Below are 14,489 nucleotides of genomic sequence, written 5' to 3'. Positions count from 1 at the left end.
TCTCCTACATTTTCTTTCATTTTAAATATTAAAAATATTTGATTCATATTTTAAGTTTTTAATACTTCATTATTGTGAATTTGATATGGATTAATTAGAAAAAATAATATATATATTTGGTTACAGATAGTGTTTGGTCTAGTTTAGGTAACACCGTTTATGTTTGGGCTTAAGTCATTAAACATGACTTAGGTTAAACCAGTCGATTGTGACATACCAAACCCAACATTCTACGACCTAGAATGGCCCAATGATTGAGTGTGACCTAGCGACCATGAAACATGACATAAATCAAGTTGGATTTGGATGATTTCTATTTCTATTTAGTTGATTCGAACTATGCTGATTTAGCTCAAGTTTAGGCAAAGACCAAACTAGATGAAAACTAAGTTTGTATTTTTTATCCTTTTTACGACTACAATTAGAATTCATCGCATATTAATGTAATTATATAGATAAAACAATCTAAATATCTATGTAGATATTAAGTGTCTCTAGCATTTAAGAACCACATTTCGTCCTCTCCTCTCATATCCCCCCGCCCTTGTCTTATAATTTCGATATGCTTTGCTATATATCATTCATTTCTATTGAATTACAAGATTCCAAGTTGCATGCATAAGAATTTTGAAGATGGTGTCTCTAAGATATCAAACGCTTTCTTCTACGATCCATATGACTCACTCGGAAGTTGTTTGTTTATTATCCATTGGATGTTCGCCGATTTCCCAAATTGCAGGAGGTCAAAACTATGGTCTGCTTCGGGGGCGGTCGCGATGGCCATCATGACCGTGTCGACCGTCGCCCTGGCTCTCCATACGTCGGTGTATCTGTGGCGCTTGATGGTCTTTGGAGCAGTGGGAAAAGAGATACGGGTGGCAGCAGCAAAATTATTGGCTGGGCTTTCCTTATGCATACTCATGGCGATTACAGCAGCTGTTCTCTACATCCGTGACTCTCGACGGAATTCAAGGCGTCGGAGGCGGTTGCACGATGTCCGAGAGATGGAGCCGGAGAGGCTGATGAATAGTGTCTTGCCATTGACATCGGTGGGGAGGAGGGGACCATCCAATCGTTAAGTGCACCCACAGATACGAAGGATTTAGATATTAGATTTTTTTTTCTTTTCTTTTCCTTTTTTTCAACCGGATGTTAAACTTTTCTTGGTTGCATGGCCAAAAAATACCCATTTGTTCGCATCCGGAGAACCAAAACATAAAGATGTAGAGGATAGCATTGGTACTATATATAAGAAGATTTGATGATTGGCAAAAGATGTCATGGAATATATGAGATATGTATTCAACAAAATATATATTAATAAGTAAGCTAACGAGACAGTGCATTGTTAGCTTGGAATCTTACCCTTAGAGGCGTCTTTTGAAGTTCACATATTTCGAAAGAATAAAACTGTATGAGTAAGCCCATCGCTCAAAGCGGATAATTCCTTGCGAGTCTACGGATCGCACCGACCGATCAAATGATCGATGTACATCCTCAAGCGGATAATTCCTTGCGAGTCTACGGATGTGCATCCTCCTAATCCTCCTCCTCCATCGACCGGTTTTACCTTCAATCGTCTTATGCTTGCTTCACAATGCATATTGTAATGACAATATATAGATAGATAGATTACCTGCAATCAAGATTTTGATTCACAAATACTATCAACAAATCCTATGCCACCATCTAGATTGTGATCGGAGGCCCAATCACAAATGATTTTGATCCACTCCTCAGTTGATATGTCTCATCTAACATTATAGTGTTAGATTCAACGGAATTCATTATAGTGTGCAAGTAGTACGAAATAGTTTGATAAACTAGGCTGCCAACTTTAGGTGGAAAATGATAGGAGGCACCATCAATCAACCACCATGGTTATCAAAAGAATGGGAGAACGACAATAAGAAACAAGTAAAGCGTCACTGTTCTGTGGCATAAAGTTCATCAGTTTCACAGTTGGAAGCAATTTACCATCTCATGGTAACTAGTTAGAGAACATAATAATGCAACTCCGATGCAATCTGCAAATTCATTATGGGATTATATCATGTATTGCCTCTCTTGATCGGGAAGCTGTTCTCTTTTAGCAGTCTTAAATAAATTCAAACACAATATTGTATCTAATTTTTCTAAAATACATAAGCAATTCTGAGATATCTTCAAGCTCCTGAAATTAGAGTCACAATAAAGCGACATGCTTCAGATATCCATGAATCACTTTCTTCTCTGCATCTTATTTTCTGTCTCTAGCAAAATATCAAAAAACTCTTTACAGCAACAGCATGTATGTCCTCCTATCTTCATTAGCAGGTTTACAGAAATAGTGTGTTCAGGCTTTGATCCAATCTCCATGAAAGAGAGTGATGAATGATTGGCAAATGTCCCAAGTCTTGAAAGCTAGCAAGTTTTGGAGGCACAATAAACCAACCACTGTAACAGATGAAGGCACTTAAACCGCACCTTACAGAGCCTATGTTTGAGACTGAAGGTCTAACTTGTAAGCCTGTATTTCCATTGGGGATATTAGCACATTTCCCTCTTGAGCTACTTCTCCCAACTGCTCGTTGTAACCCAGCATTTCAGTGTCATCATGTAATAGATTCAAGGAAGTTGCTTTCACATTGGAAACAGTGAGGTCCTTGAACATGTAGAACAAATTCACAGGCTCGTCCGCAATGGTTGAACAATGCAGTCCACCCCGTTTGCAGAATGAACCATCCCAGCCCTTCCTCTGCAAAAGAATAACAAATCTAGAGGCCAGAGGGTGTACCTGTGTAAACTTTAGAGGCTGTGGAACTTTAAAGTTCACTACATGTAAGTCACATGGTAATGAAGAGGATAACGGAGCAAACGAACGTCGATGGAGCTTGAGGGATTTTTGTCGCGGTCTAGTCTTGCTAACGAATGCACACATTGGATAGTCCAGGTGGGCACCCACACGATGGGAAAGAAGTGATGGTTGGAGAGTCAACAGCATATGATTTGAAGGCAAAGCAGAGATATTAGACTCTGTGAGGATGTGGAAGAGGACATTATTAGGAAGGTTATCCATCACCCCTTGACCTAGACCACGTCCATCATCATAAACCAATCGGCGATCCAACATAATTTCTAACCAACCATCTCTCAAGCTAGCTGCCCCTAGTGACTGTTTAGAATGTACTGAGAACCGGTGACCTGATGGATCCTGCATAAAAGCAAGTGATGGCATGGGATAGTAATTTCCTTGTGGTGGGATCTTGTCATATGTTTGTCTTCGGCTCATCTGAAATCCGTTAAGATCAGAATAGAAGACCCTCTTATTGTCAATGTCTGTCTTGAATCTCACAATTAGTTCCCTGTCATTGAATTCATCACCGAGAAGCTCAACATGGTATTCCTTCTCAACAATTAACTGCTGTACAGTGTTCTGTGCACTGTAGATCCGTGTTATATGAGAAATAGGCGTATTCTTCCACATGGTCTTTGGAATAGAAAAAGATTCCTGGACCAATGAACCTTCAGAAATAATAAATTGGCCACCTTCCTCAATAATAGGTTTAGCCTCTCCAATAGGTTTGAACAAGTAAGCACCACTTCCAACACTACTGTACAATCCTATGTCTTCACCGACATAGGTTTGTTTGCCATCTTTATGGCTTATCTTCTGCAGCAGACCTCTCTTTACATCGAATGTGAGTGTGTAGAGAAGGTTATGAATCTGTACTGTATCAGTTTCAATTTTTGAACATACATAAGGAGGAGGACAAGAAAATGGGGTATCAGAGAATACTCTCACTTTGGCAGGTGCGGCTTTTTCACACGACGGAGATCCACGAGCTACAAAGTAGGTTTCCAACCCCATTGCAGGAACAGAAGCTCGCCAATAAAGGCGATGCAGCTTGGTATCATCTTCTGTTGTATCATGCTTCCAATTGGGAGATACTTGGCTCTTCACACATGATCCATTTGAGTGCCAAACGGACACATCAGGCTTTGATACTATTACCATTACGACTTCATCCCTTGTTTGCTCCAATGGATTAAAAAATACCACAGACTGGGGTTCCCCATCGGTAACATCAAGAACTTTGTGCACTGGCTGGGCATCATACCTAGACCTACTCTGCTCTGGTTCAAAATGGGACAGCAAGGTAGGATCTGCCTTGTCATGAAAATCACCTAGAAGAACTTCCACAGCCCTAGCCATAAAAATCTGCAAGTCCTGCAGGGAAGTACGCATTCTAGTGCCGTAGTCTCTTACAACATGGTCCTTGGCAGTACCAGTTACTCCATCATGATGCTGAAAAAGAGCTAAGTTCCGTCTTGCAGCGGTCAACTTGTGGGAGAAACTGATAGGTAGTTTAGCACACTGAAGCTTCTGACAGTATCCCAAAACTAATGCAGCTAGTATTTCTGATGCACGAAGTGTCTGTTCCAGAACCCGATCAAATGCTTTAAAGAATGGCCTCGAAACATAGTAGCCACTCCAATAGTCTAGGTTTCTATCAGCATAAGTAAAGAAATCACCTGAAAGAGATGGGAAACCCTCCAGTTCAGCAGATCCCACCTCACCGGGCCGGGAAAAGTTTCTTCTTTCTGCTTCCTCACGAAGAGTGCCAAAGTAATCCTCAAGAGTACCAAACTTGACTTCAGCATTCAAGCTGGGATTAGAATTTATATAATCAAAAATCATTTGATAGTTCCGAAACTGGACTTCCGCTTCATCCATGCTAATATAACGAAAATCATCACCCAATGGAACAAGAAGGGTGTTTGTTCGGTATAAAGTAGACTTTTTCCTGTATTGATCCAAAAGTGTCATGGCTCTCTCCTGAACATTGTTAGAATTTGTTTCAACTGGATCAAACTTCCAGGGGCATGCCTCATAACTAAATCCACGCATCCGAGCAAAGTCAAACTGACAACAAATAGCTGGCTCAGGTCCACAAGTATGTGGAATATCATAAGAATAGAATGGCATCATGTGAACAAATATATCAGTTGTTTCCTCCATATCCCAGCTCTGTCTCCATATGTATTCTAGATTTTTATTCAAAGCTAGTTCTTTTTTCAGCTCATAGTGAGTCCTCTGTATTAGCATATTACGAAAACCCATACGCCGAAGCAGATAAGACATTGTGGCTGAATAACCAAATGGATCTATAGCCCAAGAATTTTTCGGAATAACTCCAATGGTATCATTTAGCCACATGTTTCCTTCTGTAATCTGAATCCAGTATCTTATAGGTTAATTTCCAGTAATTGTTGTACTTTTAGAGAGAACATTTAAAAATAAATGTCAGCTAGATTACAAAGTATGGAATTAATATTAATAGGTAGCAGAATGGATCTAAAGAAGACCCACCACATATATGAATCATCAAAATTGTAACTGATAAAAGAAAAAATATACATATGGGCATCATATAGTAAAGAGTGAGTACAACGTGTATGCTACCAAAGAAATAGCATAATATTGAACCACAGCTTCAATGGGGAATATAGAAAAATAGGATGCACAGAAGTACGAAGAAGGCTATTTTAATTAAAAACATGTGAACCTTATCAGCATTAAATTATTACTAAAAGTATTTGATGCGAGATCATTTTCATTTATTTCTCATTTGAATAATTTAGAAGGATAATGGCATAACTTTTTTTCTTGTATTTGGAGGTCTATAAAAAATGAAAATTGATTCAATTTAAGATATGAATCGATGAATGAAAATATATTATCACATAATATCCATAATATGTGAGAGTAGTGTGAGGTCACATTTTAAGTCTCGATAGTGAGATTTCATCTTCAATGTGCAAGACGTGTGGAGGTGTGAGGCATTTGTTCTTGGGAGTTTTTTCCTTGATTCGAGGTCACTATTTAGTTATAAATTTTTTAACCATATTTTCGAGTATTATTGTCAACTTCATCTCTCTTTTCCTTCCTATATTCTCACCAAATAAGAAACTCTCTTCTTGTCATGAACTTGTCCTACATTGAGACTCTAACCCTCTAACCAGTGCCCCCACGACATAGAGACTTGTGTCCTATATCAATGAGCTACACTCCTCTAACAACGATAAGACCATGTTCAATGTGGCAATAGGGTTGGCTAATAGTTGGAGAACTTTCCAACATGAGTTTTCCAAGTTGACTCTGTCAAGATAGGAAAGGGTCGAGACTAAAAAGGAGTCTTGAACTCTCAGACTACAAGTGGCAGCTTTAGTAGGGACTAGTCAAGCTTAGGGGTTAACTTGCTACTCCAAAACCCATCATCCAAGATAGTAAGAGGTTCAGTTAAGGGGTGATAAGAGGATTGGCTCCATATTGTTCCTGGACACTGCATTTGGACCATCAAGATGTAAATAAAGGGTCTTGTAAGCCCTTCGAGGTATGGCAACTTGATGGGTACAATTGGTATTTACTCGCTTGATGGTGACCAATACATGGACCGAGCTATTTTGTCGAACTCGATGTGATAATGAGCATATCGTCTGGTAAGCTTATTGTATCAGGTGGTAACCTAATATACTCAGGACTAGCCAATGCTCACATAATACCAGGTGGTAGACCTACTGACCCAATGACATTATCTCTCCCACCCTTTGGTTGACCCAATTCACCCTTCTCTCTCTCTCTCCCCCTCCCCCACACCCCCCCCCCCCCCCCTCCTTTGTCTTTTAAAGCCATAGTTTTCTCTCCTCACTTAAATAAAGTTCTTTAATTTCTCATTCAAATAGCTCCATTTTACTTCAATTTTCTCAACTAGCTTGGATTTAGAGAATCACATATTATCACATAATATCCATAATATGTGAGAGTAGTGTGAGGTCACATTTTAAGTCTCAATAGTGAGATTTCATCTTCAATGTGCAAGACGTGGTGACTAATAATAGTGCAAATTCGAAAAGTCAACAAACAAGTGATGGGCCATGAACACATCTTTTTAGAGCACCATGTATAGATCATTATATAGACTTCATGGTGGCCATTTGCAACATACCATTAGTAAAGATAATGGCAATAATCATCACTAGGTACATGAGTTGATGCAAAGACACAATAAAAACTGACTAGGGGTCACTGAATGTGTTCGACCAGATAGAGAATGACTGGATCCAAGACTATTCTTACAATGATTGTCTGAGCTAGCTCTTATTTTACTAGTTCATAGATGAGAAAACCACATATCGTCCTCTAGATTATGGGACGCAGTAAGGTCATTGTCAACGTAGAGTCACTGTATATAAACCTACACTAGGTTGACATGGAAAAAAAGATCGCATCGGAACTATATATCATATTATACACTACCAGTGAGGAAATCAAAAAGGTATTCTCTGTCCCTGAGAGATCTGAATGGGACACCCAGATGTCTAGGAATCTTCAGATGATTGATAAAAGGAAAATACAGTTTCAATTCTTTATGAATTTTATTTAATTATAATATGCACAATTTAATAATGATCAATCAATATGTCGACTTGATGTAATTTACTACCTGAACCCTGTATACTAGTAGTAGTACAACTTCACCACCAATGATTAATTTGCTAGTTCTTTGCAATGACCACTTCTATTTGAAGATAATTATAGAGTGAATCCTACCACAAAGCAGGTCACCCAATGTTCACAAGCAAAATTGGCCCATGTTTTCATTAATACACACCACATCGTATAGATGCTTAGTGAAGTTTATATATTTCGATTTAAAATGCATCTAAGGTTGTGCCACCAAGAGTTGCACAATGTGACCATACTTACCACAGCCCTACTCAACCTAATGCCCTAGTTGTATTAATAATGATGAGGCCAAGATTATTACTACATCAATGGCACATAGTATATTAATACAAAATGTTGTGAGAATATTATCATGCATGGATTCTTCAAAATTTTATTCTTAATCGATAATTGAATCACTGATCTGAAACTGCCTCCAATTGAATCATGAGTAGAACATTAACAATTTATTATATTAAATTAAATAAAAAATATTTTTACTTTGTAAGACATGATTTGTCATCTTTAATACATCTACAAGGTTTTAATAAATGTACACTTTGTGTATAAATTGATTCATTATTGAGCCAAAAATATAAGAAAATACTTATATTAAAATTAATAGGTTCAGATCAGTCCGACCTAACCTGACTAGACTGACCCATATAGATTGGTGTCAATGCATACCGATACATGATACAGGTGCATAAATTGATACTGTACCAACCAGTTTGATAATCAATATCAGTACCAAACTAAGATCTTAATCCTAGGTCGATACTGTTCCCAAGTTCCTAGTCTCTCTTCTCTTATTCTCCTTGTCTTCTCTTTATTCTCCCTAGGAGGCATCCTTTCCAAAAAAAATGCTCAATAGGAGGCATTTAATTACATGACTTTGGTAATAGTACTGGTTTGCACACAATTGAAGGCAAGTGTATAAATAGAGAGAGACAAGACTACATGTCAAGACTGCACACTATCTCCTACACAATAGTTTCCATGTTAAAGAAGACCACATGTTAAAGAAGAGGAAAGTGAGTTCTCCATGGATGGAAGGAGGACAAGACTACATGTCAACACTGCACACTATCTCCTACACAATAGTTTCCATGTTAAAGAAGACCACATGTTAAAGAAGAGGAACGTGAGTTCTCCATGGATGGAAGGAGGACAAGACTGCATGTCAAGACTGCACACTATCTCCTACACAATAGTTTCCATTCAAGTAGAGACCTTTTCTGCATGGGTACTTAGCCAACATTTATGGGACAAGATTGTAAATGCAAATGGTTTTCACTTTTTATAGATTTGAGAGAACATCCAGAAATAAAGCCCAAGTAGCATACAAATAGTGTAACAGTTTAGCTTGTTCATAGAGCTAATGTGAATCATGTTATAATATGATCTCAGTCAGTCAGTATTATAAAAAAGAATTAGAACTTGAATTATGTTAAGACAAATGTTTGAGATATGGACAAATACTCAATCGACTATTGACTTCTTGCTGCTGGACTAGAAGACCAAGTTGACTTAGCAGCAAAAGAGAGCACATAAAGACATACAGCAACCATCGAACCCTTTTATGAGGAAAAGTTCTAAGAAATGAGAATATAAATAAAGATAAACCTAAAAGGATTAAGAAAGATACCTGCTCTATGATAGCAAAATAATGAGAATTTGCCTGCAAAAGAAAAAAGGAAAAAGATGAGCTTTATAAAATATTAATTCTAAAATAAAACTAGTAATGATTATAATAATTCATATTGATATCATACTAGGTAAAATTATAGACCATGAACTATAATCTAGAAAAGAACATCTCAAAACAGAAAACCCAAATGCAGTAACAAACTGAATTTCAAAAACAACATATGCACCCAAGCGAGTATTTTCTCCAGTAAAGATGACCAATGAGGATAGTATAATGAAGACCTTAAGAACATTAAATGGAAAGACAGAAAGGAAAAAAGGAAAGCCAAAAATATAAGAAAATACTTATATTAAAATTACTCATGCACAGTGATTTAAAAAGGATTTCGGGCGAGGCAAGGCGAGGCCCGAGCGCCTCGCTAATCTCCCAGGCGGCGCGCTTCAAACAGGCGCCGCCTGGGCGCTTCGGGCGAGCGCCTGGGTTAACCAAGGCGACCGAACCAGGATTTTAGGTCTGGTTCGGTCTCTAATGGTTAGTTGGTTCAATCGAACCAACTAAAATCGATATAAGTGAGAACCCAACCCTAACCCTCGCCGCTGCCGCTCCCGATCCCGATCTCGCTGCTCGCCGCTGTCGCTGCTCGCAAACACTGCCTCTATCGCCGCTCGTGCCTCCCGCTGCTCGCCGCTGTCGCTGCTCACAAGCGCTACCTCTGTCGCCACTCGCGCCTCCCGCTGCTCGCCGCTCCTGCTCCCGCTCCCGCTGCTCGCCGCTGTCGCTGCTCGCAAACGCTACCTCTGTCGCCGCTCGCGCCTCCCGCTGCTCGTCGCTGTCGCCGCTCGCGCCTCCCGCTGCTCGCCACTGCTGCTACCGTTGCTCGCCGCTGCCGCTGTCGCCGCTCGCTGCTGTCGTCGCTCGCCGTTGCTGCTTCCTCTTTTCTCAGTCAGCAGGCTTATACTGTTAATATTAAGTTTATTTGAAATGATTAATTTTCTTAATTTAATAGCATATTTTTATTTAAAATTTTAAATAATTATATTTATTAATTATATTATATATTTTTATATTTTAGCGCCTCGTTTCGCTCGGGCGAGCGCCTCGGGCGTTTTTGGACCTTGGCGCCTTTTGGTGTCTAGTGCTTTTTAAATCACTGCTCATGCATCGAGTAATGAACTAGCATATTCAAGAATATTTAGGAAAGATTTGTGAGAAGTATCAGCCATTAGATTGCTTTTAACAAGTTTGGTTGCTTGTTCATGGTAGATGCATGAATGCCTCATGTGACTGTTCATTACATGTTGACATAGAAATATTGTTGTGTATCAAGGACACATTGGTAGAAAAGATACAAATACAATCAATTAAGATTTTAATTCGCTACTGATGTGTTCTTAACAACGAGCACAAAAGAGATGCAAAAGACCCAAAAAAAGGAAAAGAAAAATAATATAACTTAAGCTGTCTTTGACAGCAATCAATTCTTTTCTAGGTGACATGGAGTGGTAGCTGGCTTGGGTCGCTCAAATTGGAGGATCACACTCAGTTGTGGAGAGCAGGTTATCATGGATTAGGTGCTTGTCTACAAAGAAGTCAGACAGCGGAGAGGACAAAGGAGGGGGGACAAAGAAATCAAGGCTTAGGGCATGGTTAGGGCTCATGTTGCGCATGATATCCAAGCTCAGGTCACATGTGGTGCAGGCTTAGTACTAGTGTTGGTCTCGGGCATGGGTTAACAGAGTGGTGCAATCCTTGACGAGCCTGGCTAGAAACTGCACCTAGGCTAACCTACATAAGCACTTGGGATGCCCAGGCGCTTGGGTCGCTCAAATTGGAGGATCACACTCAGTTGTGGAGAGCAGGTTATCACGGATCAGGTGCTTGTCTACAAAGAAGTCAGACAGCGGAGAGGACAAAGGAGAGGTGACAAAGAAATCAAGGCTTAGGGCATGGTTAGGGCTCATGTTGCGCATGATATCCAAGCTCAGGTCACATGTGGTGCAGGCTTAGTACTAGTGTTGGTCTCGGGCATGGGTTAACAGAGTGGTGCAATCCTTGATGAGCCTGGCTAGAAACTGCACCTAGGCTAACCTACATAAGCACTTGGGATGCCCAAGCGCTTGGTCTCAGGCTAAGCTAAGGAGCTCGCTTAGGTACTGGCCAAACAAAGATGCCTCGCTTGGAGTAGTTTCAGGTGCTCAGGCTGTTGCCGCACCTCAGCCCGGTGCCTGAGCACCTTTGGACAACACTGGTGCGAACAGCAGTAAGAAAGGACATAAAACAGAATAATATACATCTTCAGCAAGAAATTGATAGAGAAAATTGCAAATAATTTGAGTATTTTTTCTATATACATCAATTAACAATATGGAAACACCTTGTTCCATCAGCACTAATATTTCTTCAATAAAGTCAAATGGTCCACAAGAAATAAAAGCAAGTCAAATTACCAACAATAGAGAAAAATAAGAACTTTATGATGCTCAAAACTTTTGGGACCTAAAGACAATTGTGAAATTTATGAAAACAAATAATATCTGGAAGAAAAAGTTGTCCTACTGAAGCCTCGCTGCTAACACCAACAAGGAGTATCATGTCATAGGGTCAAATTTAGTGCATATCTTCTGTAATTTATTTCAGTCACCATAACACTTTAAAAAGAAATAAAAACAAAACAAAATGACATTTATACCATATACGATTGAATAGATAATCTATTATAAGGTTATTATGCATCAGATGTCCAAAGTATGGTTTGTGGAATATATTTATTTACACATTCTTTAGGAAAATTGAAATAAAACCAAATTCCTTGCAATTTTCGCACCAGATATAATTGAATCGATAACCTATTATACGGTTACCATGCGAGTGTCCATAGTATGGTTTTTGGAATATAATAATTTACATATGTTTTAGGCAAGTTGAAAAAAAACAACCAAATCCCTTGCAATTTTCAGAAACTCTTAATTTTATAAATTAATATTCTAGCAAAAGAACAAACTCTAATTTCAACTCACTGACAGTTAAATGTTTCACCTTGCACCTTTCTCATTGAAAATCAGCAACGAAGGAACTATGTAGATAGTTGACTTACCTCATCATTCATCACCCAACCCCCTCCCACAATCTCTAGCTGCCCATTTTTAACTAAGTTGATGAAGCTTTCCTTTTTTTCACTGGAGGCCTCCCTCCACCATCTCTCCAAGTATGACATCTCCTCCCAAATAAATTTACGACGTGAATCCTGCAACAGAAGTTTTTAGATCCCCCAAAAGTGCATCAAAGAAAATGATATTGATCGCAGAATACGATAAATCTACATTCGGTCCAACAAACAAGAGAAGATGCAAGGCTGGATCTCCAAATTATAACTTAGTTGAAAGTGCTTGCAGTAATTAGGAAAACAAAATGGACATGTCGAGAACGCATTAAAAATGCCCCAACCTTCGAGAGAGACTCAACGATCGTGTCCAAAATATACCGCGATTGCTTTTGGTAGTACTCCTCAACCGTGAGCCTCCATCCGGGATCATTGTGAGAATGGGGAACCACAAAGACCTTAAGTTTCTCGTCGTCCCACTCATTTCCCGCAAAGGTCACTTTCCATCCCTGCTTCCACGCGCCGCCGTCCACGTCCAAGAACTCGATCCGGTCATACAGATCCTTGGTGGTGATATCCACAACGGCCGCCGCCGCGACCATCTCGCCACCTGCCATCCCGCCGCCACCTCCATCCGAGGAGGCACCGCCGGAGGGGAGGGGCCGGCGGCGGGCGATGCGGTGCTTAGAGTGGGAAGAGGAAAGGGGGTTGGGGACACCGTAGAGGACGACGACGGCAACGAAGAAGAGGAAGGAGATGGAGAGGCCGATCAAGAAGAAGGTGGAAGTCGGGGAGAGCACGTCGCGGAGTCGGCCCCGGCGGCGCGAGGACGCGGAGGAGGATTTGCGCGCTGGCTTCACCTTGGCTGTGGCGGTGGTGGACGGGAGGAGGCCGCCGCCGCCCCCGCTCCCGACGCGCCGACCACCGGAGAAGAAATCCATACTGGGGTTTCAGGAAGCGATGGCCCTTCTTTTACGGCCTTTACTGGTCTACGATTTATCGGCTCACGCCGATCTGGGAATGCTCTTGAAGTAAAAGCGAATGCGAACAGCACTTCTCCTGGCGCCCACCCGCCAATCGAATCGAGAGATCTACCTTCTTAGCTGTGGGTCCCCCATTGTTCTCCTAGTCACCCAATGAACACGTACGTACCCGAAATGGATGACGATCAACCAGTGGAAACAGGTACTCGGACATTTATACTCACATATGGCAGCATCAACTGGTAACGATATGTCAATTTAATTAGCTTCGATTGAGTTATTTAGGGACATGAAATTTCCTGAGAGAAGGCTGATTGTCTACAGCATTAACATATATATATATATATATATATATATATATATATATATATATATATATATATATATATATAATGTTAAGTTTAAAAAGTTACTTGCCAACACACGTCACAATCGATGCCACACCGTGCTACAGTTGAATCAGCAAGGGAAATACCCCCACATGCCAAGTCAGAATCCATATCGAGGTGCTATTTGGCATGTCCCATTCTGGAAGCTCAAGACGATGTCGTCTGGCGTCGCGTCCCGGGACGACAACCGCACAGTACCGTCTCATCCCTCGAGGATCAACCGCCACGTCAAGCCTGCGTGCGATCGACCCTCGTACAATAGTATAAAGATCCTGACCGACATCCGACTAGGGAAGAAGCGAAAAAAACCATTTAACCCACAACTGACTTGCTCGTTGGAGGGGCCAAAGTCGGGAATCACCTGACGAAAGCCATTTTTGCAGGCAAACGACCACCCTCGAGTCGCGAGCATCTCAACTCAAGAATCGTCATCTAGTGTACGAGGACAAGCTACCGACCACCCTGAAGACGGAGAGATGCGACTTAGTATAGACGGCGCCCGAACCGAGAAACACTGATCAACCCTCTGTCACGAGGGCTCGATCGACCTCGGCCTCCAGCTTAGCCGACCGAAGACTCCCGATATCAACCCGTGGACCTGGCCGCACTGACTCATCAACCATGACACATCTGTTCACCAACAACTTGAACCGAATTTTATTGTATAATGTACATCCCTGTTTCATAGTTATTAAAGATGGAATAGAGTGATCAAAAATTGACTAACCTTTAATTTTTTATCACTCTATTCCATCATTATTTTCGTAATGTTCTCCACGATCTTCGAGTATCATTGACTTCGTGTCTCGTTGTGTTTAGAGTTGAGTTCTGTCGTGTCTACGAACGTCAAGTTCGATGAAACCAAATCCTTTTAGCT

General features: G+C 40.6%; 1 protein-coding gene across 1 annotated transcript; it reads right to left on the bottom strand.

Annotated features, from left to right (window-relative positions):
* Positions 1–2,004: 2,004 nt before the first annotated feature.
* On the bottom strand, positions 2,005–13,244 carry LOC135616559 (alpha-mannosidase 2-like). The gene is made up of 4 exons (XM_065115868.1): positions 12,585–13,244; positions 12,235–12,384; positions 9,138–9,170; positions 2,005–5,215 (listed from the first exon to the last, which is right to left on the bottom strand). The coding sequence occupies exons 1-4, from the start codon at positions 13,179–13,181 to the stop codon at positions 2,477–2,479; spliced, it is 3,519 nt and encodes a 1,172-aa protein (XP_064971940.1). The 5' UTR covers positions 13,182–13,244; the 3' UTR covers positions 2,005–2,476.
* Between the last annotated feature and the right edge of the window lie 1,245 nt (positions 13,245–14,489).

The sequence above is a fragment of the Musa acuminata genome, chromosome BXJ2-7 (genome assembly GCF_036884655.1).
Source record: "Musa acuminata AAA Group cultivar baxijiao chromosome BXJ2-7, Cavendish_Baxijiao_AAA, whole genome shotgun sequence".
In the NCBI taxonomy this organism is placed as follows: domain Eukaryota; kingdom Viridiplantae; phylum Streptophyta; class Magnoliopsida; order Zingiberales; family Musaceae; genus Musa; species Musa acuminata.
The sequence above is the reverse complement of the archived record's forward strand: the minus strand, read 5'-3'. Positions and strand labels throughout refer to the sequence as shown.